Source organism: Rhinolophus sinicus, linkage group LG01 (genome assembly GCF_036562045.2).
Source record: "Rhinolophus sinicus isolate RSC01 linkage group LG01, ASM3656204v1, whole genome shotgun sequence".
In the NCBI taxonomy this organism is placed as follows: domain Eukaryota; kingdom Metazoa; phylum Chordata; class Mammalia; order Chiroptera; family Rhinolophidae; genus Rhinolophus; species Rhinolophus sinicus.
Genome location: NC_133751.1, coordinates 80506922 through 80534191, shown reverse-complemented (window position 1 = coordinate 80534191; position 27270 = coordinate 80506922). Strand labels below are relative to the sequence as shown.

Here is a 27270-nt window from a genome sequence, read left to right as displayed (position 1 = left end):
ATTGCCATCTGTTGCAGTGATTATTCCTCTGCCTCCATTCTCTACTCCAGGGCTGACAAATACTCAACTCTTCATTCCTGCCTTGTTGCCATTGCTGGTTGAACTTGGTATTTACTTCTGATCCCTGAACACAATATGTGAATCTTTCTCAGCACTATAATGGATCCAAATCAGAGTGTGAAATGAAGCCAGTTTGCCAACTCAGGTTATAAGTAGAGTTCTTGATTTTATTTCTTGCTTCAAGACATAAATTGGATATGCTGATTACAAATCAGGGTTATTTGTTTGCTTTTATTATGACACAGAGCAGTTTTATTATGAAAAGCATAAAAAGGTGTTGGCTTCTATAGCCAGAAATAGGGCCTAATTTTATATGAGTTTTGCTAATGAACTATCTTGAATGCCTTTTATTTTATATTCAGAAGCAGATGAGCAAGGCTTCCTATCACACGATACTTTGAAATGTTGAAATGAATCTGCAGAAATAATAGCTAGCATAGTAATAGAAGCTTAATTTGTTGAGGCTATTATTCACATGATGTCATGAGTTCTTTAGGCTTTTTACCAGGATGTTATGAAATTAGTTTTTTTAGTGAGGATTTGGTGTATGGGCAGCTAAAACTTTATTCATTTAAAAATAAGAATTAAAACAAGATTAGGAGAGTCCTTACCATGTGCCAGACATTTATCTAAGTGCTTTCTATTTACTACTTACAATGGCTCTATCAGGTAGCACGATGATTCTCATTTTACAGCTGAGGAAACTGAGGTATAAAAAAATTAAGCAACTTCCCAGGGTCATACAACTAGTTAGAGGTAGAACAGAGACTGAACCCCAGGATGACTGATGAGCAAGCAGGCAACCTTAATACCTAATTATGCTGCTACCTACAAGAATGAATTGAATGGAGAAGATGAAAAGATGGAAGGACCAAATTATAGAAGTCTTAACTGCCAGGCTAAGTGACTTTATGTTTATTTGGCAGACAATGGGAAGACACTGAAGGCTTTCCTATGGGGTGGGTAACAAAATGAGAGCTGGGCTCAGGATTTTACCACAGGTGCAGCCTATGGGCTGGTTTAAAGGGAAGAAAGATTAGAGATTATTGCTGGTAGCTGAGAAGTAATGAAAACGTGGGCTTAGGAAACTGGATTAATAGCTTGAAAACACCTACCTCCGACCTGTATTTAGGTGTGACGTGGAGGCAGAGCACAGGCAGAGAAGTTAGAGCGAAACCCAGGCCCGTGCTGTACCACCCAACGGAGGTGGTTCAGGAATTGAAAACCACAGAGAGCAATGTAATGAAACAAAGACTAGTAGGTTATTATTGCACACCCATGATGAGACCGGAATCATTCTGAAGGGGAATCCACACAAAAATGTCCCCCTGTGCTACTGATGCTGCCGCTTATAAGTGAGGTAACGTTTGACATGTTTTTAAAGTTCTTCTAAATCTTGGTTGCCTCTTCTGTAATATGGTGACATAAGACCTTACTCTGTTCAAATGCCCTGAACTCTTGCGGTCTTTCTAGCTGTAAGATCTGTAATTCTTGGGCCCAAATTGTGAATAGCAGTAATTGGAAATGTTCTTGTAAAGGCTTGGCTGGTGGTTCAGCTGGCACTTTTAGGTGAATCAGAAGGTGATGCAGAACGAAGTGTGTGTCCTGTAGAATTAAGTGTGTGTCCTATAGGTGTAATCTGAGAGGAGTATCATAGTGATATTGGTAGTACATGAAGGATAAGACTGAAAACAGTATGGGAATGAAAATTTCTAGGGAATTTACAAAGAAACCACAAACGTCCCCTACAATGGTCAGGGAAAGTTTTCTCAAAGCCACGTATTTCCTTTTTCTTTTCTTTCTTTCTTTTTTTTTTGGTGTGCTTCAAGGTTTTGTTTTTTTTTAAATTTTATTTTATTAAATTTATTGGGGTGACAATTGTTAGCAAAATTACATAGATTTCAGGTGTACAATTCTGTATTACATCATCTATAAATCCCATTGTGTGTTCATCACCCAGAGTCAGTTCTCCTTCCATCACCATATATTCGATCTCCCTTACCCTCATCTCCCACCCCCTCCACCCCCCACCTCTTTCTTTTTTTTAAATTGGGGAATAATTAGGGAACAGTTTGTTTTTCCAGGACCCATCAGCTCCATGTCAAGTCATTGTTTTCAGTCTAGTTGTGGAGGGCGCAGCTCACCAGCCTATGCAGTAACCAAACTGGCGATCTTGGTGTTATGAGCACTGCGCTCTATCCACTCGCCAACCTGCTGCCCACCGGTGGCTCAGCTCCAAGCTCAAGTCATTGTTTTCAATGTAGCTGTGGAGGGTGCAGCTCACTGGCCAATGTGGGAATCCAACCGATGACCTTGGTGTTATCGGACTGCGCTCTAACCACTGAGCCAATCGGCCGCCCCAAGCCGCTTATTTTTGAAGAGAGCCTGAGTAGCTTCTTTAGAGAAAATTCTGTTCATTAGAAATTTTAAAGGTCAAGCCCAAAAGACTTTTAAAAGAGATAGCATGGAATTTAGAATGAGCTTTCGTTCCTCTCAAGAACTATTTTTTGTGTGAAGCCCTGACCCTCTCAGTTCCACATAATTCCTTTTTTCCTTTGACCTCTAGCACTGCTTCTCAAACACACAGATCACCTCTTAAAATGCAGATTTGACTCAGTGGATCAGGGTGTGGAGCTGAGATTCTGCATTTCTATCAAGTGCTCAGGTGACACCAGTCAGTCGTGCTGGTCCATGGACCACACTTTGAGCAACAGGGGTCTCAACCACTTAGCTTTTCTTCTCACAACAGATAATCATCCTCACTTTGAAAGAGTGTAATTTAACTCCCTCCCCAAACTGTGAATTCTGTTCCCCTTATCCTGAAGTAGATGAGTACATGTGCATAATGAGTGCTAGATATTAATAAATTAATGAATACTTACCTCTGTCAGTGGTTTGTGTTATTCAATGATGTCAATAGTTTGAATTGTTATAGATAGAGGTGTTTTCCTCTTAACCGAGAGATTGAAGCAAATCTGTTGTACAGAAATAGGCACTAGAATGCAATATAAAATTTTCATATAAATTTAAACATGTATCTACTGTATGACCCATGAGGACAAATGCCCACCCAAAGACTTGTACTTGAATGGTCAATGTAGCTTCACATACAATAACCGAAAACTGAAAGGAAACCAAATGTCTGGTGAATTGATAAAAATTATGGAATAGCCATGCAGTGGAATATAACTTAGCAATAAAAAGGAATGAATTCCGGGTACAAGCAACAAGATGGACATTGTTTTTCAAAAGCTTATACTAATTGAAATAAGCCAGAAACGAGATACATACTATATGATTCCATTTATATGAACTTTTAGAAAAAGCAAAATTACAGTGATAAACAGATCAGGAATCAGGAACAGGGGGGAGGGGAGTTAATTGCAAAGAGGAACACGGGAATTTTGGGGGCTGACAGAAACTTTTATTATGATTTTGGTGCTTGTTACATGATGGTATGTATTTGTCAAAACCCATCAAATTGTACTTAAAAGTGGCAAATTTTATCATGTAAAATTTTTTATCTCAGTAAATTAAAAAGTTGGTCACAATCATTAACTTGTGAACAATATCTAATACTCCTGGGAGGCTATCTTGTCAGTCAGATATTAATATAAGGAAATAGAGAAAATATCCACTCTGGGAAAAGAACTGGGTCTCTAAGAGAAAATATGAATAAGCAGTAGGAACATAAGAAGTTCCCTTAAAAGCTTCTTTGTATGTTTTCAATGTAGCTGAATCCGAAGGGAGAAATCTTGAAAACAGGTACTTCAGCTCATTTATTTTTAGCATCCAGTAGAGTGTGCCATTAGCTGAATGATTTTAGTGTGTCCTGCTGTGCTATTAGAAAACCAAATTCTGCTGAAAAGTCATTTTCCTCCTTTTTATATTCTTTGCAGTGAGCACATCCAATTTTCAGGGGAGGATTTGCTCATCTGCTTTGGCAGAGAGGGCTTAACTTTTAATTAGGTGAAAATGTCTACAAATGTTCAAAATGAAATCTGGCAACAGCACTGTCTTTCTTGAAAGACTGAAAAAGTATGTGTGTAGGAACTAGCTGCATATCATTGTATTAACAGAAGAATTGGGAAAGAAAACAGGAAGAAGGGTAATTATACATGTTCTCTTTCTGCCTTAAAGAAAGAAAAAAAAATGATGTATTTAGAAATCAGCCAGAATGTGCACAGTTGGTTCAATTTGTTGAAACTATATAAATAGATTTTTTTGGGGGAAAGGTGCATAACCCAATCTAAAATTTTGTATTAATTTACTCATTAATATCAGATTTTTCCTTAATATGTATCAAATAGCAGTAGCTCAATCCTTCAGATTTAAATGTAGCTTTTTCAGGTATAATAGTGCATATTACTTAATTTTGTATATGCTATTTTGTTCTCTAATTATGGCCTATTGAGCATTTTCAAGTCCTTCTATCAACAAACCATTAACTAGACTACTAATTGCTTAAGATTTATCTCTTTAATTGTGACATGAATAGTTTTCATATGATAATGTTTCTAAGTAAGCATATTTAAATAAATGCATACATTTAATGTGCATCATTCCTTGCTTTACTTAAAAAAAACTATTAAGTGAATATATTAACTTCACGATGTTACAGTTTAAAAATACAGTAATGGTAGTTTTCTATAATGTACAAATTAAAAAATCCAGACAAGCTGAACAATAATGAATGTCAACTACAAGTTTATATATATGCATATATATATATATATGTATATATATACGTATACATATGTATATATATGTATATATATGTGTATATGTATATACTTACAAGAAGCGGAGTACAGTATTAGGAATAGAGACAGTGGAAATGTAATGGCTGTGTGCGATGTCAGAGGGATAGTGGATGGGGGAGGGGGGTTCACACAGTGTGAGGGATACAAATGATAAATGTCTAACTATTACTTTGTTTTGTGCACCTGAAACTAATAAAAAAAATGAGTTTTAATTCTGGCCACTGCTCTGGGAATTAAGTGTCTCCAGCATGGGGATGATAATGTCCCTGCTTTCATCCTCATGTGTGCAAAGGGCTCAGTGCAGTGCTGGGCATTTGGTACATACTTACTAGCCTGTACTGTTATTTGCAGGCTCATCAACACCAGAGGGTGGAGGTCCTTGAGGCGTAAATGAGGTTAGGGACACATTGGGTCATCCACTTGGTAATAAGGACCACACTTAAAAGTGGGGTAGTAAATGCATTCAAGAGGACTGAGGCCTTTACATCTGTCACGGGGCGGCGGGGAGGGGTCCTTTGTGTCTCCATTAAGGTTTGGGTTATGTGGAGATGGCTAAGTCTAGGAGGCTTAGGGAACACATAGGGCTAGACCAGAAAATCTAGACATTAGTGCACAGCTAGAGCTGGAGCTAATGCTCACTTGCGTGTGTGAATAGTCACAAACTGAGCCATAAATACAAACAGGAAGGAAGGCAGGATGTAAGTCTGTTGGCCAAATTCACACTGTCTTGAGTGTGAGCTTAGGGCTGGTGGAGATCTGAATGGAGGAAGGCCTCTCCGAGGCCTGAACGGACACAGCCTGTCAGCAGAGCCCCCTGGGAAGGTTGTGGAGATGAGCCGTCAACAGGGGCACCTGGCTAAGGGGAAAGTTGTGGCTCAAATCCTGCTCATGCCAAGATATGTGTCCGTAGGGTTGTGTGGAGCCAGGGGTGCAGGGGTTCCTTTTCTAATTTGCACAAAGATGCAAGTTATTGGGTATTACTGCTGAGCAACAGTGTGCTGGGTGTGAGAGGAGACAGAGCAGCAGAAGAGCAGGACATCTGTCACTGAGGAAGCAGAGAGCAGAAGAGGACAGGGTTTAAGATCCTAGGTACTAAAGAATTGGAAGTTCGGCTACAGAGCTGCTGGGGTGACTGAGAGAGAAGAATATAGACATTGGAAATCTTGGATATAATTCAGGCCCTTGGCAGCAGGAACCCAGGTTTGGCAGATGAGATGTCCAAGGTCGGCATGGAATGGGCAGGGACCTGACCAAACTGTTGATCTGCTACTCGAGGGCTTTGCAGACTCCCTTTCCTTGGGCCAGGGTCAGGTCCAGAGCTCGGGGTCTGTGCCTACAAACGGTCATTAGGAAGTGCCTGTAGCCAGGTCCGGAGGAAACTAGGTACAGAGAGGTGAGGCAGGAGGGGTCGTGCTTCCTCAGCTTCTGGAAAAGTGAACTTGAATTGTCTTTCTTCCTTGGTGTTGTAGGATACTGACTGAGATACCCACAGGGCTTTTGTACTTGGTGAATAGAACAATGCTTCCAAAATTATTGCCAAACAAACTTTTTTCTATTAATAGGAAATTGTTGGAAAAACAAGTTCCTTTCAGTTTGAGAAAGCATTAGTAGAGTCTAAAAGTAAAAATATGACTATATTCACGTGTCATTCCATAGGTTATTGTGTGTGTGTGTGTTTTATTAGTTTCAGGTGTACAGAACATAGTGTTTTTTTGTGTTTGTTTTTGTAAGCAATGCTATCATGGTTGCTCTGGGATTCGGAGTGTGCGTTGAATAAACCTAGTGTCCTCTATATGATTCTTATGCACACTAAAGTTTGAGAATCACTGCTCTAGGACACGCAACAGAGATACAGGACCCTGGAGATAAAAATAATGGATTTACTGAAATCCAGAGGAACGGGGTTGGGAAGAACAAGGTTGGGAGTTATAGGGTTTTATTTCAGCACTGTTTGTGAGTATAACCTTTCCATTTCGGCAATCCCTAGAATTGATACTGCTTAAGGAGCTGGTGGGAGAGACAAGGTAGAGAAACGTTCTGTAATGTTTAGCCTGGTGTTAAAGGGATGGGCCTGCGTACCTTTGTAAAAGCTCACATCAGGAGACAGGCAGTCTACTGCACAGGCTTGGTCTGCTAGGTAAAGGCTTCAGTCCTGGTTCTGCTGCATATCAGCTCAACAAAGATACTGCTCCTCTCAGAGCTTCAGTTTCCTTATCTATAAAGTGGGAATTGGAAGTTTACCACTCCCCTCACCGGGTGGTTGTGAGGATTACGTGAGATCGTACACCAGAAGCAATTATCACAGGCCTTGGCACATGCTAAGCACTCATATATCTCTAATAAGCAGTCTAATCAGCCATTATACTGATGGCTAGGCATTTTGGGTAAAAGAAATTAATGCAAAGCATCTAACTATGGGGTCTGTAACTATATTCTACAACTCTCCACTTAGCATCTTTTATGCGACAGGTATTGTTAGAAATGCTAGAAGTAAAATGATAGACAAGACAGACAGTCCTGCCCTAATGGAGCTTTCAGTCTAGAAGGATAACCACTGTAATATCTGTTATGGTCTCTGGGTTTCAGTAAATCCTTTTTACACCCCCTCTATGGTTCTCATGAGTGTCCCAGAGCAGTGATTATCAAATTTTAGTGTGCATAAGAGTCTAATTGGAGGGGGTTTGTTTCAACTCCCTTTCCCAAGTCTCAGAGATTCAGAGCTAGGTGAGGGCTCAGGAATGTGCAAGTCAACAAGCCCCTAGCTAGTGCTGACCCTCACACCTGCCATGTCACTTTGGAGAACGCTGTCCTAGAACCACCTCCCTTTCACCAATATCTGAATTTACTTTTTTGGAACTCTAGTTGCCAATAGAGCAGAAAGTTCCTCTCATGCCATTTGATTTGAGAGACAGGGTGACACCAGGAATAAAACCCTGAGAAAGAAGTGGTCAGACCTTAAGTTTTTGTCTCTCAAGCTGTGTGACCTGGGACAACTCACTTAACTTCAGAAACTTTCCATTCCCTCACTCATCAAGAGCGTATGTGCACACCCACGTAAGCTTGTTTTGATCCCTAAGTGAAGTGATAGATATACAAGCATTTTATGAACTTTAAAGCACCACACAAATAAAATATACTTTTACTTTCTTTCTTTCTCTCTCTTTTTTTTTTTTTAAGAGGAACAGGACTTTATTGGGGAACCGTGTGTATTTCCGGGACTTTTCCAAGTCAAGTTGTTGTCCTTTCAATCTTAATTGTGGAGGGCACAGCTCAGCTCCAGGTCCAGTTGCTGTTGTTAGTTGCAAGGGGCACAGCCTACCATCCCCTGTGGGAGTCGAACCGGCAACGTTGTGGTCGAGAGCCTACGTTCCAACCAACTGAGCCATCTGGCCACCTGGGAGCTGAGCAGCAGCTCATTGACTTCATTCTAGTTGCAGAGGGTGCAGCTCGCTGGCCCATGTGGGAATCGAACCAGCAGCCCCGCTGCCCAGAGCTCGTACTCCAACCAACTGAGCCACCCATCCACCCCAACTTTTACTTTTAAAGAGAAGGAAAACTTTTGCCAAGGCTAAGCTCACTTTGGCATATATAGATTATTCGTGTATTGGGTTACATATCAGAATTTAAGAAGAAATAAACATTTGATTTCTACTAATGAGTCCCACTCTTCCCTGATGTCCTGTACTCACACTTTAGATGAATAATTGCTGTTATAATGCAAACTTTGTAAAGGATGTCTTAGGGAACCTGCTCTTAGGGACAGCTGCAGCCTAGAAGCCAGCATCTGTTAATGTTTAACGTCAAAATCTGGAAAACTTGTTTGTTTTGGTAAATGAAGCTATATAGAAGGGCTTATGGTTTTGTTTTGTTTTATTTTGTTTTGTTTTCCTTAAAGCAGGCATGCTATATTAAATTGTAACTGGTTTTCCTTTGATCGCTTTTGTTCAGAATACAATGGTTATTCCATTTGTAAAATTATAGTTAGAGAATTTGTTTATCTGTGGAAGCTTTTCCTGTGAGCAAGCAGGGGAACTAAACGTGTTTATCACAATTATATCCTGACTGGTCCCAGTCTACTTTGCAGCTTGAACATGGACGTTTTGAATTGCCCATGAAATACCAGAGAGGCTAAGCTTCCTACATTTTTTTCAGGTGGTGTATGCAACTGCTCTTCTAGAGTAGTTTCCTTTTACTTTTTGAAGGAAAAAAGAATGTTCTCTCACACTTTGTTTTCAGCTAAACCACATATTACTGAATGAAGAACAGTAAAAATCTCAGTTACCCATACTTCCGTGATCTGTGAAATAATACATAAATTTTCCCCAAAAAATGTGTTTTGGGGAACAAGTGAGCAAACAATTGTAAATATTGAGTTTTTTTCTCTAGGTCATCTGCTGTCTTGTCTTAGATGTAAATTTTTTTGTTTGTTTGTTTGTTTTTTTTAAAGATTTTATTGGGGAAGGGGAACTGGACTTTATTGGGGAACAGTGTGTACTTCCAGGACTTTTTTCCAAGTCAAGTTGTTGTCCTTTTAATCTTAGTTGTGGAAGGTGCCGTTCAGCTTCAAGGTGTTGTCCTTTCAGTCTTAGTTGTGGAGGGCGCAGCTCAGCTCCAGGTCCAGTTGCCGTTGCTAGTTGCAGGGGGCACAGCCCACTACCCCTTGCGGGACCTTGTGGTTGAGAGGACACGCATTCCAACCAACTGAGCCATCCAGGAGCTCAGTGGCAGCTCAGCTCACGGTGCCATGTTCAATCTTAGTTGCAGGGGCAGAGCCCAACATCCCTTGCGTGAGAGTTGAACTGGCAACCTTGTGATTGAGAGCCCACTGGCCCATGTGGGAATCGAACCGGCAGCCTTCGGAGTTAGGAGCATGGAGCTCTAATCACCTGAGCCACCGGGCCGGATGTAAATGTTTTTAAAAAATTGCGGATACTGGTATCATCCTTGTTGGGTGTTTGCATAAATGATATTATTCTGGGTGGAGCCTTAAATATTTAATTTGAGTATTTACATAGGTTGTTAGGTGACTGTTTTGGACCATAGTAAAATACCTTCCAGCACAGTCTTAAACATACCCAATATTCATGTTTGACTGATACTTATATGGGAAAAAAAAGCATTTTGCTGAGGTCAATTCAATCAAAGGAATGAGACAAGCCAAGTGCATATCAGCTTCCTGTCAGCCTTCTATCTGGTCATCTTGAAGCTTGGCTCATGGCCTAATACCTCTCACATATGCAATGAATTGCCCTTTAGAACCAAGCTGGAGTCCAGTTCCTGGACCTTCTCAATATTTACCCAGCATGAGAGAAGGAAGGAAAGCTAGCATTTGTTGAACACGTAGTAAGGGCCAAGTTCTGGGCTACCTATCTTGTCTGTCTTTGAGTCTTCAGTTAACCACTTCAGTGATGCATCTTATATCCCAAACACCTCACTGTCTTCAACTGTTAGTCTGATAATTCCAAACCTTAATTCTTTCCATCACTTGGATTTTACCAATGATTTCTTAAGAAACACAGAACCATACTATTTTTTTTTAACCCACTAAATATCGTGCAACTTATTTCTTTTTCCAAGACAAATTTAAGGTGATTTTTAAAATGACCCACAATACATCAAGATAGCATACATTATAATGGGTGAGGAAGACAGAGCAAAGTGGAAAGGGGGCTGGAAGCAGCAGGTCGACATATCCCTTCATGATTTGCTCCCTTTACCATCAGAAGATGCTGAGCTTTCTGCCAAAGCAACACCCAGTCACATTTTCCTGTCAGGCCAATAAGAATATAGCACAGGCTGCATTAAGGATATGCCAAGTCTCAATTTAGCTTTCTCAAAACCCATGAATTTATTGTGTAGCAAAAGAGAACACCTGACTTGATGTTTGTACACACAGACCCAGGGAAAAGCCCCAAGATGGCAAATCTACCTTCATAAGCAGTGGGCAGGGAAAGACTGAAAAAACAGGTTGGCCACTCCAGTCTGGTAATTAAGAGAGTTTATTAATGGATACTTACATACGGGCAATATCTTGGGCAACTGCAAGATAAACTGGATGCCACTGAAACAGCAGAAGTCTAAGATCAAAGACAAATATTTAGTAGGGACTTGAACTGGGAGATCTCTTTCTACGAGAATTACACTTGTAGCTTGATTTTTCGGTGTGGCCATGTCTTTGGAACATGACCAGGCTGTGTACACCATACATGTTGGCCAGGGAGGTGGTGCTTCCTGGTGTGAGGAGGTGAATACAGGGAGGAATATGCTAGACTAGGACCCGTACCATCTCCCCTCTTTGAACAGTGTGTGTCCCAGTCCATGCGTGGCGTGTTTCTATGCATTTGGATAACAGGATCCCACTGGAGACAGCAATTCCTTCCCACCCGTGGGTGGGAATTAACCGACTCATTCTGGCAGGATGCCTATTGCAGAAATGGTCCCCATTCCAGGGACAATAGGGCTTGGTGCCCTTTTTGCCAGAGCTTGTTGGTCCATGGCAAGCGTTGGGACTATTGCTGTGTCCTTTGTTTCCTACACCTTTACGGTATTGGGTACCTCAGCCTGCATTCCCAGTCTGGCATATAATGGCATGTAAATCAACAGGCCCTACAGGTTGGTCATTTAAATATATCAATGCTTGGGAAAGCACCTTCGTCCACCCAGCCAAAGTAGGTTTTCCAGGTAATAACTCTATCTGTTGTTTAAGGTCACCATTTTTCTGTTCCACCAACTGAGCTGCCTGTGGGTTACTGACTGGGAGATGGAACCTCCATTCAATAACTGTATAGACCAGCTCACCGTATTCTCGAGGCAGCCCTGCCTCCTTTGCTATACTCATACGTCATCTTGTTTGGGCACTACAGTGCCCACTTTCCTGGTGTCCCCAAACTGCAGTGTCAACTGATGGGTCAGTTGCTGAAGTGTGTATATTTGCCATGGTGTCTACTTCCTGATTCCCTGGAGGTGTAGATGCCTTATGAGCGTGGACATGGAAGATAAGATCTGCCTCATGCTCTTGTAAGCAAGCCCATGTTATCTTTCCACATCTCTTGTCTCCATAAAGTTTTGTTCATAATTATCCACCCCTCCATTTCCATTGTCCAATCCATAAAGCCAATCCTCTTTAAAACAGTCCAATTGTCAGTATATAGGATCAGTGGTCAGAGTTCATGCATGACTGCCAACCAGACAGCTCTTAATTCAGCCCAGTGATTACTGTAGTTTTTACCCCATTTCCATCCAGATAGTGTCAGTGAATGGTTAGATGGCAGCTGCCATCCAGGTAGGTGGATTATCCTGGCTAGAGCCTTCAGTGTACCAAGCTCCTGCTGGAACTTCCCCTGTTCCTTCTTTGCAAGTTGCAGGGGCTGACACAGGGATGGGAGCAGGAGCATTTGGAGGGCCTGTATATTCAACGGAGCCTGATAATTGCTGTATCTCTAAAGACAGAGGACTGTTTGACAGGGCACTCCTCTGTTGTAAGTAGGCATGCCATTGAGTCAATGTAGGAGTCTGAGCCCTGTCACAGTCAGGTAGGCAGCACATGTCCACCCCTTGATGGGAGGGCAAGTTCTTACTGTAACTGGCTGCTCTGTGGTAAGAGGCTCCACCTGCAGGGGCTCTGTATTCATTGTCCATAATTGCTGTTCTACTAGGGTATATCTGATATCTGACCCATTCTATAATTGGGACCAAAATCCAAGGGGCACTTGTTGCTTTGCCTTTTTTGCCAGACTGTCAGCCCATGCCTTCTGGGGTGACTGAAACCTCTCATTCAAACGGCAATCCTGCCTAGGAGATTCCAAAAACTTCAATCTGTTTGACCAGTAGTTTTATCTCCCCAGTCCCATATATGTCCCTTCTTAACTAGGTGATATAATGAGTGAAGGCACTGTGCTAGGTGGGGTGTAAATATTCACCAGTACCCCAGAATCCCACAAAATCCTATACTTCTTTCATAGTTTTTTTGGATGGAGTATGCTAGTACTTTGTGACATTGTGTGTCATACCCTGTCACATGACTCCCAAGAACTTTATTGAGGTGACTGGACCTTGAATTCTCTGCAGATTCACTGCCCGATCTTTCTGTTGTGGGTGGTCCAGTAAAGACTGCAAGGATTTCTGTAGTAGAGGTGAATCTTCATAAGTTATCATTATGTCATCAATATAATGAGCCCATTTCACAGAGGTCAGGCAGGAAATCAGTGACACGTCCCAAGCCATCATCCCATGGCATATGGTGGGTTTGGGTAAATTGCATTGAAGAAGCGCTTGGATGGTATACCCCAAGTGGGAAACACATTTTCTAACAGTTTCTTTGTCACTGAGAGGGCATCAGCCTTATAGTAGGGGAAGGCTACATGTTTATCCAGAAGATATACATACAACAAGAACATATTGACAACCCATACTAAGTGGCCATTGAATGAAGTCCAGCTTAAATCCACTATGGTGAATGAAGAAATGCAAAAGCTGAAAAATGGGGTTTGCCACTGAGCCTGGGAGAACTAAATGGCTGTCTCGGGTTGCCGTCAGCCCCAAGTATTCATTTAATTTACAACCATTGTTTACCCATCTTAATTTACCTGATTCAGGAGCAGATTGTTGCCGTATAATAAGGACATTAGGGTAGCAAAAGTCTGGCACTGAGAGGTCATTTTTGCAGAAGCAGAATGAACTTCGTCCACATGTGCTACAATCTTTATAGATTTTGTTGCTGCTGCCTTTTGACGAAAGTCAGGTAGGGCATTTCAACTTCACAACAGAAGGTTGACTTTTACTATTGAGAAGATGCAGTTTTCTTAAGTAGTCAAAGACCCGATTAAGACAACATAAAACACCGAAAGTTATTTTGATAAAATATAGAATCTTTGTTTTTTAGGCAGAAAACTTGTAACAATATCTTATCAGGAGCAGACCATCATTCAAGAAAATTTTGGCTTTTTAACAGAGAGAAAGGGAACCAAATTCTAATTTTGCATCAGCTTACTTTTTTTGACCTGATGTGCTGGTCCATTATACATGTATCTTTCTTACATATAAGTCAAGGAATTCTTGCCATTCCCAAAAGATGTTTCTCAGCATAAGGGCGTTACTAGCCTCATAGTTCAGAAACCTAGCAGTTCTAACTATGAGGATTTGGAATCCCCTCAAATTGAAAATTGAGTTTATCCATGAAGAGTTCAGACTCTTTCTCTCTAAGTCCTATGAATTATAGAAGAAAATTGTTTTTTTTTTTAATTTTTATTAATTTTTCACATAATTGATGATCATACATATGTTCTTATGACAAGCTGCCGTCCTCTTTCCGGGCTAAGTCTGGATCCTGTCACCCTACTCCCTTCATTTATTGTCTTGTTACACAATCCTCTTTTTAAACTGTGGAGACAACTGCTCCATTCAGGAGACACACAGGGCCTAATCTGTGCCAAAAACCAAGGAGAGTTAGGGATGACGCTCAACAGTGTGATTTGTGAGTCACCAGATCACATGGCAGGGTCTGCAGAACCTGCGCAGGTCAGTGTTTCTGCCATATGTGCAGCTGGTAGGTGTCCCCAGGTGTGGCGTAAAGGACCTAGATAGTTGTGTGCAAGTGGGTGGGGTGAGCTGGGTTTCTGAGGCTTTTGGGGACTTCTAAAAAGCCAGTCAGGTTGTGGCTTCCACAGTGCGGTAATCTGAGCCCTTCTTTGAGGGTCCTTTCACTGCCCTTTGATTCACTGCTCTTTGATTCACTGCTCTTTGATTCACTGCTCTTTGATTCACTGCTCTTTGATTCACTGCTCTTTGAATCACTTGCGGCTCGCTCATCACCTCAGCCCTTTCCATCTCTCTTGCCTTGCATGCACGAATCCTCACATGTGCGCAGGACTTGGAGAAGATTCTGTCACACTGCAGGGCCTGCTGTGAGCATTTTTATTTCCTGTGTAAGAGGCTTGTCAGTGGTGGCACCGAGTGGGTTCCCAGGGCATTTGCTTCCCTTTGGGCTGGCTGCCTGGTTCTACTTTCTGACTGACACTATTTTTGTCTCATAGGGTGCCACCTGTGGAAATGAAACGGAGACATAAGATCCAGACTTGTTTATCAAAGCCCGCTTTTGCTTCTCTCCTGAGGTAAAAACATAAAAGAAACTGTGGCACACAAAACGTTCAGAATGTGTTTGTGATCATTTTCCACACTTGTTTACTTTTTTTTTCCCATACAAATCTTAGCAGTAGAAAGTGGACTCCTTATATTTAAGGAAGAGCTTAAATATCATGTTTCTTTTTGTGCTGGTAATCAGAGCTCTGCATATATTTTTAGGAAAAGACATTGAAGAACTCAATCAGACTAGTGTTCTTTTCACACAGGTGAGATTAGAGAGGTCTGTTTGTGTTTGAACATAAAAAGTAAACTGTTTTTCAGGGTTTTTTTTCCCCCCACCTTGTGTTCCCATTTTATTTTCCATCCCTATTATTTTGTGACTTCTTCTCCCTTGCCTCTAAGTTAAACTTTACAGTTAGAAAAATTCCCTGAATTTTAATGAACTACATAGTCATCTACATATAATGATTGTTTATTATGGTTGTTTATAATAAATAATAAATGATTGTTTATTATTGTCCGGACCGTTAGGGAATTTACTCTTCCTTCCATATATATACACTTTTACCTCTGTCACCTCAACTTTGATAGTTTGCTGGTCAAAATGATTCTAGATAAATAAAAGTAAATGACAGTCTGGTCTGGGCATGTTTAATTGTGTAAAACATGTACAAGTTTTTCAGCATTTTATCCATTAAGGATAAAAAATTCACACATTCTTATTTTCTTCTACTATATTACCACACCTTTCGATTACTGGTTCTTTAGCTTTTGAGGGCTACAGATCCTCTTAAACAACCAATATAAAATACTTCTGCATATGTTTATAGGTGAGCCATGACTATTTGTAGTCTATCCATGGGGGTGTGTGCCCAGTTAGGGCCACTGCAAAACTGGAAGAGTGATTTTATACTTTTTGACCATGGCCTATAGTGAGAAATACATTTAACTTTGTAACTTAGTATGCATACATATTTATAGTAAGAAAATAAAGAATTTTTACGCTTTTTACTTCATATGACCTGTATTGTGTTCTATTTACTTTCTAAAAATAGGCTGATCACGACTCACAAAATTGATTTCATGAACCAACTATGGGTTGCAGACTGCAGGCTTAAAATGCTACTCTAGAATCAGGGTACTTTTCAACTTTAGTGAAAAAAGGTATTTCCTTTTGTGAAAACCCAAAAGGGTTAAAGTAGTTATGCAACATTGCTCAGCAGGTATAGAAATTTACGTGACAGGTAGATTCACATTTATCATGTGAATAGTATTCTCTCGGGGCAGAGCTATCTTTTCTGCCAGTAACAATCAGAAGATGCTCTCCTGGGAAACTTGGGGGTGTTACCTGCAGTCCTGTAAAGAGGACACCTTTCCTTAGAGTAAAACTTCAGTGTGGGTTTCAGGTAAGTGTTAGTGACCTCACATACGTAATACTGAATACTTACTTCACTTCTCATAGCTTCAGTTGCTTTGTCTAAATTGATTAACAGACTTTACCTGCCTTTCCAGGCTTTTGTAGGTGTAACAACAGCAGAAATGTGATGTAATACATTATAATGTAATATAATACATGGCAATAGAATACAATGTCATATACAAGACTGGTACTTATTGAGCCCCTACTGTGTGTGAGACATGGTGCTAAAGAATTATTTCATTTAGGAATAAAATGTAAGTCATCTAGCACAAGGTTGGACTGGCAATAGACATTAGTGATTGGTCACTGTCATCACCCCCACCATCTCCAATGCACAGAGTCCTTTATTGTCTTTCCCTCCTAGTGCAAAGTCATCTATGGTTCACCTTCCCAAGGAAGATGGGAAGATCTTGAGTCTTCTCTCAATCTTAATTCAGGTGACCGGACACTTCCTCTTCCCAGAGCAGTTTCTGAACTTGGGCATCAACCCTAACATACAAATGACCTTTCAAAATTGACTGGATTCCTGAGGCTGCTATCACTGTAACAACTATATCTGGGAAACACGTCTCAAGCAGGAAGTGCTGGTCCCTCACCTGTTTCCTTAGTCTGAATATGTGTAAGTTTTTAGCTCAGCTCTGACGAGCTTAAGCTCCTGTGACTTGCCCACGGGTTAAGTCCTGGCTCCTTGCCCTGGCTCCTGAGTGGCAAAGTCAGGATACAACTGAAGCTAGCGCACGCTTACTCTACTGCTGTTTATTTCCATTCTGTCATGCAGCCTCTGAAACCTCAGGGACACTCCGCAGTTTTCAGACTAAGGAAAAGGCAAAACTGATAAGGCCAGAAAGATGGGGCCCTATGTGGGGTTTGGGTTAAAGATTAGCTTAATTTGCTCTGTAGCATCCAGTCCTGGTAGATAAAAATAATATTTTAATATGAGCTTTACCCGATCCTTCTCTTTAATGAAAAAACATTTTATATTTTTCTATTTCATAAGGGTTGCATAAAGAATTAATTTGCAGTTGAAATTCATTCAATCATTTAAACACATGTTGCCTGCCTACTCTGTGCCAGGCACTAAAATGGAGAAGAACCGGAGGCACACCCTACCCCCATCAAACTTTCTCTCTCGTCTGATAGAGTACCTGCAGGGGTGGGGGTGGGGGGTACCTTCAGGACAGAGCAGGCAGTAGGAAGATAAATGCCCGTGGTTCTGTTCTTGAGGAAATCTTAATTTAATGACACTAGGGTTCTAGCTACATCTAATTTTAATGTACTTTTTATTTTTACAGCTGACAACTTCATACATAGTCATCTTTTCATTTAGGAGTGGCTTAGCATCAATACTTTTATTTCCCCCTCTTCCTTTGTTTTTTCCTGTATATGGCCAGCATTTTATCACTTGTTGTTGGCTTGTTTTTAAATTTTGTTCTCTCAGCCCCTCTCCCCAAAATTGTTACATAGTTTTGGTTCCACTACCTGGAAAGTGTTTCTGTTCTGGTTTATAGTTCCATTGCATATTCTATTCTATGTAATATTTAAATACTGTTTAAGATGATTTTAAAGAATTTTTAAATACTTATACATTCATATAGTCAACATAACAGTATGAATGATATGCTACAGTCAGTTTCAATTGTGACTTTAAAAGCCTGCAAGTGTTGTAGGCATTTGGGAAACACATTTTTTTTTATCCTTTTCTTCCAGATTTCAACAGGTTCACCCTTTTCTTTGTGCAGCTGATTTTAAAAAGGTTGCTTCCTTTTATGATAATGACAAGTTTGATTTGCCCTATGGGACAAGAACATCAGGTCAGTAATGTTATTCTTGCCCTGCTCTATTAAACATGAGTGTGTTTGATGTGAACCGTATGTTTATATAATTTTAAGGCCTTTTAATCATTCTGCTTTATAAGTGATTCTTAAAGAATATGCCTTTAGGATGGGTTGAAGGGAATTGATTTTAGTACATAACTCCTTTCGAGGCAGTGAATAAAAATGGTAGATTCTTTGTTGTTTTCGAGACATTGCTTTTTACTTTAGTTTTGCCACCATATTATTAATGAGTTCTAATGCCTTGCCTTATTTCAATTCAGAATTAGCAGGATAACCCTGTAGGTTGCCTTCCTTCCAATCTCCCATTTCATCTCTTCACTTGTGAGTTTTATTTTATTTCATCAGCAAGTTCTAGCTCCTTGACCAATTTTAAAAGTTTAATCAATGGATATTTTAGTTTTGCTGAACTTAGAATTATTCCATATACTAATGATGAAACACTTTTTCCTCTGCTTGACAACTGATTGACCTTACACAGCTTTACGTTCTCAATTTTTGAGAGATTCTAAAAGCTCAGGAGGTGACAAGCCTACCATTTTATGAACTTAGATTTTGCTTATTTAATTGATTGTGTGTGTGTCTCTGTGTGTTTTAAAAATATATTGCAGAGAATTTGATAATTCAATAAGGTTATGCTCTCTGAATAATTGATTTCTACACTGATGTCAGTTTCAGAATACTCTGATATTGCTAATTTTGGGGTCACTTTTTTATGATTGTTTTCAGATTAAGCCTCTTATTTTTCTGGAGTTTTTGGAATGTGTCCTTAGAGCGTTTACCATTTTGAGTGTGCCTATTAAGTAGTGCTGGCTAATTGCAGTGGTGTCATGAATTTTCACCACAGAAGAAATCAAATGTGGCCATACTAGTTGGAAATGGGTTTGGGGGAGGATGGGGGTAAGGTGGCTTACTATGTACCTAAGAAACCATGATTCCTTTTATTCACAATACTCCATTTGTTTTCCAGCGGACTATTTTCGACTTGCTCTTTCAAAACTGCAGAGCTGTGACCTATTTGATGAGTTTGACAAGTGAGTTTATTTCCTTGCTTCTGTTTAACTTTCAGTTTTAGCTAACGTGGTTCAAAACATGCACCCCGATGTAAAATTAGTCACTCAGGAAAATTCCATAGTGTTTGTGCATAACTAAAACATCTAGTAGTTATTTCTCTGACATTTGAAATAGACAAACTACGAAATTAATTTAGAAGCTGCATAAGTGGTTGGCTCAAGAGTTTGCAGGGAGTCTTATGACGAGTAATACTTATGCAAAGTCAGGCTGTTTTTAACCCATATTCATCTTTTCAAGTTGTTGTTACTACAGAATTAAGTCACACCCCTGTTAATCAGCTCACAGGCTCCCTCCCTGGGCTGTTTCCTGCACTTCCCACACATCTTCTAAACTGCTCGTGAGGATCCTTTCTGTTTCACTTGAATATTGGATTTCAGAAGTACCTGTCCTCCTGTTACTTTTATATTTGAGGGAAGCAAACAGCTTACTTAGATATATAGTTTTCTGACAACAAAAGGTAATTTAGCTTTTAGAAAGTTTTGGTGTCAGGTTAAACCCCCTAGGAACTGAATTGCCAAAGATCGACTTCTTTGCAAGTAGATTTATTTTACCGAGGTAGACTGATTTCACACCCTTTTACGTTACACTTCAGAATTTGGCCAGTGGTCCAGTGGTCCAGTGGGATGATAGGGGTAGTCAGTCGATGTCAGGCCTCCACTGTAAAGAAAAATACAGAATTTGCCTTCTTATTCAAGAGAACAGAGGTGCTATTTGGTGGGTGCGGAAATGGGCTAGTGGGCAGAGGTTTGAAAATGAAGCTAGAGTTTCCAGAACAGAATGCGGGGAACAATGCTAGATTTTGTTTGAGTTTATCTCACTTCTCTCTGTCAGGGGCCCAGATTATTGAAGTGTGGATTATGTAATATATGTTGATTCATTACAATTTGTACTTGTTTTAGTTTAAAACTATGCCATCAACCTTATCTCAATTTCAATTTTTGATTGCATATCAACAACAACCATATATATTGTTTTCTAAAATTTATGTAGCTCTCATTTATAGACTATTGTTCTGTGTAGACCTTTGGCATCTGTGCTCTATGTTAATTCTTTCTAATTTTTACAACCAACCTGCAAAGTATACTCGATGATATCCCTTTTTTTGAATGGCGAAACAGAGACTGGGCAAACATATATAGTTTGTTACAGCTGGTCTGTGCTAGAGCCAGGAGGTGAAGCTAGATAGATTTCTCTAGTGCCTGCATGTCTGACTTAAGAGTGACAATGGTTATGCCTTAAATATTTGTAGCACGTATCTGCAAATATTTGAAAAGATCCTTGGCTCTGTAAATGTGAGCTGCTGTCAGGATTCTTGAGGGTACGTGGCTGGAGGTTTTGCTTTTGCTTGTTTTTTATCTTTAGAACTAGACTGTGCTTTATTTAGTTGCTTTCAGAACCTCTTTTGGCACAAGTGTTCATTATCTGTGTGTGCCTGGGCCAGACTCTTTCCTCTTTGCTGACTTGGTCTTGCTGTTCCTGCCCTTCCCCCTTTGTCACTGAGAGGGCTCCCTCCTCCCATCCCCCGTCAACCCATGTCATGTTCTTAGCATCTCCCCTATTGGGAGGGAAGTGGGTGTGGGTGGTGAGGAGAGATTGAAAATCATGCTGATTGCACAAGAGTCCTTTAGTCTGAAGTTCTTAAGAGACAGAGGTAGAGTTAATGTGCAGCCAGAGACTATTCAGGTGTAGAGAGAATGGAAGACATCCTTGTAGGATTGCAGGCAGTGAGCAGGGTGATGCACTCAGCTACTCAGTCAGCAGTGCTGAACTGCTTATTTGACGTGTGCAAACCTGTTTCCTAGAGACTTCACAAAGAGTATTTTGAAAGTAGATAATGTTGACATAAGAAACGTCCAAACCCGTGGAGACTTTTTATGGGTTTATTTGAAACAAACTGACGACATATGGCAGGAGCAAGATTTCAAATGCTTCAGACAATGGCAGTTTTGCAGCTTATTTTATATGTTAGAATTAAGGGAGGAGATGTAGGAACGTGCAGGAAATCCACTGGTGGTAGATTGAGGTGGGAGAAATCAAATTGGGGAAATCTCTAGAAGGGGATAAAAGGCAAAATGGAGAACACACTTCTTTTACGTTGGTGGGTACAGGACAGTTAATGACTAACACTTTACAGCACATAGAGATGGTATTCAGGGAGCAAGATAACTAGGGGTTCTATGGTCTCGTGCTCTAAGGTCTCGTGCTCTGGTGCCAGCAGTTGTGCCTTTGAGGGGTAGGAAAGAAAATAATTCTGACATTTCAAAGGTATGTTATCTTAGATGCATAAGAAAAATGGACAAATCTAACTTCAGGTAAAGACTGACCTTTGCTAAGGAAGTTATAGGCCTGGGACGGGACTACCCGCTATGACCTGCCCAATTAGCAATTTGTGATCAGACCATGCGGTGTCGTTCTTTTGGCTACTGAGCTTGTCAGGCCCGCCATGTGGCCCTCCTGAGCATGTTAGGTTTACTGCTCACTCCTTTTTCATTCACAATAAGAATGTACTGTGACACTATTATCTTCTCTTTGCATATTAACCTTTGGGAGGGGTTCACATGTAATAAATTTTACCTATATTTTAAGTAGGTCATTCTACATTTGTCTGGAACCCACTGCACAACACAAAGACAACAACAGGCCAGCCTATGCCTGAACAAGCATTTTAAATATATTCAAGAAAGGCAAAAAAAAAAAAAAAAAAAAAAAAAGAAAGGCAGATATACTAACCTGCCTTATTGCTAACCCTAAGCCAACGCAGATTGTCTCCCGAGCGACCGTCTACCTCTCCCATTTTTCCTCTCGGCCTGGGAAAAATGCTCTAGAAGAAACAGGTCTGAAAACAGTCCTTTCTCAGGCAGAGGATTTGGATTGCCCTTAGTGCAAGAGTCGTCCCCGAGGCCCCACTGTGGATGTGGAAGCTGGCCCCACGTACGAGCGGCAGCCTTGTTGTCATAGGCTGGCTCACTCTTTGTTGTGGGTCCGTAGGTTAGAGAGGAGGGGCTGAGGTGATGAGACGTGAGCTCCGCCCTTTCATGTCCCTTTTTCTTTTGGCTGCTGTCTTCACCAATATTTTATTCTCCCTCTGTCCTCTTTTTTCCTTCCAGAATGACATTTTCTGTTGTTGTTCTGTCAAATCTTAATCCTTTATGAGCCTACTAGGTGTAATTCTAGTTTTGTTTAGTTATCTTATTCAGCATGCATGATGCCTTCAGTTGGGTAGATTCCACTGTGAATGGCAACACTCCAAATATTGGTTGCATTTAACAGGTAGAAGTTTTTCTCACGGTTGTCATGTACATGAAGTCTGCAGGTGAGATCATTCCAGGGCCAGCCCAGCAGCTGTGAGCACCAGGGACAAAGGCTTCTCTATTGTGACTCTGCCATTCCTACATACACAGCTTCCTCCTTATGGTCCACTCTGATGGTTGGACCAATCACTTCTACAGTCTGACAACAGGGAGGAGAGTGGGGGAAGGGCACGTCCCCATCTATTAAGACTTGCCTCCCTCTTTCAAGACATTTCCTGATATAACATTCAGTGATGTGCTTGAGCCAGTTGGTACCAACTTGTCAGAGCTGTAGCTCTTCCGAACTCCGTGTTTAGTGCCATCAGGGTGGAAGCTTGAAATTACCCTTGGTGGGATGATTTACACCATGGAAATTGGCAAACACTACAAACCAGAGCTTCCCTCATCACCCTCCTACCTCCCAAAGAGAACTGGTTGTTAAACATTTGTTAGCAACCTCTGATTATATCCTGTTGTTGCCAAAAAATGGGTTCTTGGTGTTGTGGCAGGAAAAAGTTCAAGGGTGCACCAAATAAGCCAAGCAAGTGGTGCATTTAGTAGAGAAGGACAGTACACTCTCAAGAAGGGAGGTGAGAAGAGCAACTGCTCCGAAGAACAAAGAGGCTTAGGAATTTATTATTTCTAAAATGAAGGTGCAAAATATTTAAGACTTAGGGCTGCTGTTATAGGCATTCCTAGGCAGGTCCACGCTGACCACTCCTTCCCATTGTGAGGAGGGATTTTTGTCCTTATTTGGCTTTTACCAGAACTATCATAGTGGCACAGGGGGTGTAGATTTTCCCTAATAGCAATGCTAATAATATTATAATCTAGTATAATTAGCTACAGTTCACCTTGAGAGGCAAGATGGAGTCCTGGGTCTGCTCTCAGCCACCGAAATCTAGTTCTGGCTGGTCTGGTAGCTAAATTTTTTCTTCAGGATGATGATCTCATCTCCTGTTTCCTTTGTCTCCCCTTGCCTCCTCCTTCCCTGCCTCTCCCTCCTGGAGGCCCCATTCTTTCTGTCTGTCCTGACACTGTTGGCTAGGAATATAATCAGAAGGCCACACCTGGCTGTAAAGTGGGTTGGAAAGTGTAGCCTTATTCCATGCGGCTGTGTGCTCATCTTTGAAAAAAACACGAGTCCTATTTTAATGGACAAAGGAAGCATGATCACTGAGGGACAACTAGCAGTCCTCATCAGTATTCTCCACCATTCTCCTGGTGCCCACCTGTTTCTGTGCCTGGTAACAGTCAAGATCCTGAAGCTAGTTACCATGTCACTCGACAGCAACCTAGCTGGGTGCTTGAAGCAGCCAACTGTGATCTCTCTCTTGGAGACTTGATACCCTGTGCAAGCTATTGCTGTTGTAAATCATTTTGAAGCAGCATTTCTTATGGAGGTTTATTTATGCCACATTTGTAAGGTAATGTTAGTAAAGTAACTCTGAGGCAGAGAGAGCCTTTTTCTAAAGTTAATACCGTGAAAAATTTGGGCCAGAAATTAAGAGGGAAGGGAACAGGAGTGTATGTGTTTAGCTGTAACACTCTATGTGAAAGAGCCCTGGAGTTGTAACAATTCCATGCTTGTTCTTGGCTCTACCTACTTCCTCTCCAAAATAAACAAACAAACAAACAGACAAGCAAAACCCCAACAACCCACATCTGTTCTTTTTCAAAGTTTTTGGTCACCTGGTAATAATTATAATAATTTGCCTCCATTCTTGTAATCATATCTATTAGAAAAACATTCACATTATAGAAAATTGCCTGTCCCTCTGATTTTGTGGCAGGAGTTCTGTCTGTTCTCTGTGAAAAAATGATACCGTACATTAGGACATGTGCATTTCCCATTGTATTATTTTATTTTATTTATTTATCTTTTTGGTATGTGTTTTTAACAGAGGGTGTAATCTTGGGCTTTTCCTTTATATTCTTTTTGTGTTTCACTCCTGAACAATGGCCCAGCAGTGTAGAGTAGGGTAAATATTGAGGCTCCTGAATTGTTCCCTAATTCTTTTTTTAATTGGGGAAAGGGAACAGGACTTTATTGGGGAACAGTGTGTACTTCCAGGACTTTTTCCAAGTCAAGTTGTTGTCCTTTCAATCTTAGTTGTGGAGGGTGCAATTCAGCTCCAGGTCCAGTTGCTGTTGCTAGTTGCACGGGTCGCAGCCCACCATCCCTTGTGGGAGTCGAACCAGCAACCTTGTGGTTGAGAGGACGTGCTCCAACCAACTGAGCCATCTGGGAGCTCAGCGGCAGCTCAGCTCAGCTCAAGATGCCGTGTTCAATCTTAGTTGCAGGGAGCGGAGCCTTGCGGGAGTTGAACCGGCAACCTTGTGGTTAAGAGCCCACTGGCTCATGTGGGAATCGAACCGGCAGCCTTTGGCATTAGGAGCACGGAGCTCCAACCGCCTGAGCCACCGGGCCAGCCCTTAAAAAGTTTTAATTACTTAAGCTAACCTGTGCTTGTGTTGTCAGACCCCAAAGCAAAGTGATGAAGACATAGAGCTGGTCAGAGGCAGGAAGAATGGAGATCACCTAGTCCAATCTCCTTATTTTAGAGAAGAGAAAACTAAGGTACAGAGAGGTTATGCAGAAGCCAGAGTTACGAGGCCTACAGATTTCCACTGTTCTCAAGTTCCCTCCTTCACATTTCAGCAAGCAGAGAAAAGAAAGGAAAGACTGCACAACTGAATCTCTTAAATAGCATCATCTAAAGAGGTAAGGGGAAGAGAATTCTGGAATTGTGAATTCTTTTGGTTATGATCTATAGGATTTCCAGGGCTATAAGTACCCCCCCCCAATTATTTAATGTAGTTTATACTTTTATCCTTAACCTCAAACCACTTTTTAACCAGATGATCTTTAGTACTTTCACAGGGTTAAACTAAAATATTTCCAGGATACCTTTGTAAGTTCATCGAAAACACATATACGTTAAATAGGTTTTTTTTTTTTTCCTTTTAAAGATACATGATCCCAATGGAATCTTCTCTGAACAGATACTACAGAAAAACACTTTCTTTCCTCAACTCTCACCCAGAGGATGATGCATAGTAAATGTGTCCGCTGGCCTTCTTTCTGATTCTGCCTCTGAGCCGGCTGATCCTAAGTATGGGAAGTAGAAAAAGTCTCAAAGAAATGTTGAGAAACCATTTTCTTTTTTAATTCAGGTGAAATTCATGTAATGTAAGACGAACCATTTTAAAGTGAACAATTCAGTGGCATTTTGTACATTCACAATGTTATACTACCACCGTCTCTAGCTTGTTAAAAAAAAATGGTTTTTAAACAATTATTAGAGGAATTCTTTTCCTCTTTGTATCTTTGTTTTTTTCTTTTCATGTTCTTCCTTTTATGGAAATACTCAGACTGGCTGTCAGACCAAGGCGTTGGCAGTAGAGGAGTAGTAACAAACTTGCTAGAACAGGGTAGCTTGAAAAACAGGTGGTCTTTTTTGGTGGAGGAAAGGCTGAGGAGGTAGGTGAGCATGGGCTATTTAAATAGGTGGGTCCAGCACTTGTGAAAAAAGCCCTAACTGCTCTGTGACCTTGGGCAAGTTTTTGAGTTTCCGAATCTTGGTGTCATGTAAAAGAGGGGGTGGAACCATATGTGCATTATACCAATGTCAATTTTAATAGTTAATAGTTAAGTCAATGTAACCAGGGAAACTGGATCAAGGGTACACAGGACTTCTCAGTACTATTTTGCAACTTCCTGTGAGTGCAGAATTATTTGAAAATAGAAAGTTTAAGTTGAAAACATATGACCACACAAAACTTATACATGAATATTCATACATAACAGAATTATTCATAATAGTCCCAAAATGGAAACAACCTAAATGTCTAACAAGTGCTGGATAAATTCAATGTATATCCAAACAATGCAATATTATTCAGTCATAAAAAGAAACGAAGTATTAATGTACGTTACAACACGGATAAACCTTGAAAACATTATGCTATATGAAAGAAGCCAGTCACAAAAGACCACGTAATGTATGATTCCATTTATATGAGATAGCCAGAATAGACAAATCTGTAGAGATAGAAAGGAGATTCCCGAGAATGGGCTGAGGGGAAAGAGGGGAGTGCCTGCTACTAACTATAGGGTGTGTTTGTGGAGTGTTGAAATGCTCTGAATTCGATAGCGGTGATTTGTTGCACAGTTTTGTGACTATGCTAAAATCCACTCAATTCTATTATTTATAATGGTGAATTTTATGGCACGTGAATTATACTTCAATTAAAAAAGAAATTTTTTAAAAAAGAGGAGGGTGGTTTCCTTAGGAAACCTCCTAAAGGAAACCTCTAGTTTCCTTTCTAGCTTCTGTGGTACTTGGTTTGGAGGGCACTGTGAGGCCATGCCGAGAACAAACCGTTTGGAGTGACACAACTCTAGTTCTCTTGTCATTTCATCTATGCTGCTGCTGTGGATTTCTCAGGACTCGGGTTCCACTCTTTCTTCTCCAAAGCACAGCTCATACCAGGTGGCCATGTTTTACACCCATCACTAACGACTGAGGATACTGTAAGGGAACTGCATCACAGAAAAGCAGTTCTTAGAATGTGCCCAGGTTGCCAGGCTTGACTGCTCCGGGTTATCGTGTAGGTCCTGAGCCCCAGCTGGGGATTGCTGCGCTTTCCTCAGTGGGAGCACATCCAGTGTAGCAGGAACCCTGAATTACAAAATCTCAGCTCCCACTTCGACAACACGAACCAGCTCGCCAACCGCCAACATCACA

At 40.8% G+C, this 27270-nt stretch overlaps 1 protein-coding gene across 2 annotated transcripts in view; it reads left to right on the top strand.

Annotated features, from left to right (window-relative positions):
* The first annotated feature begins 14767 nt into the window (after positions 1–14767).
* Positions 14768–27270, top strand: part of ST3GAL6 (ST3 beta-galactoside alpha-2,3-sialyltransferase 6) — a 29833-nt gene continuing 17330 nt past the window's right edge. Inside the window, exons 1-3 of one of the 2 annotated variants that reach the window (XM_074333031.1) lie at positions 14768–14932; positions 18031–18134; positions 19126–19189. In XM_074333031.1, coding sequence (XP_074189132.1) covers positions 14871–14932; positions 18031–18134; positions 19126–19189 — 230 coding nt within the window. In that variant the 5' untranslated portion in view covers positions 14768–14870. The remainder of the gene's footprint in view (positions 14933–18030; positions 18135–19125; positions 19190–27270) is intronic. The other variant, XR_012496624.1, reaches the window with a different exon arrangement.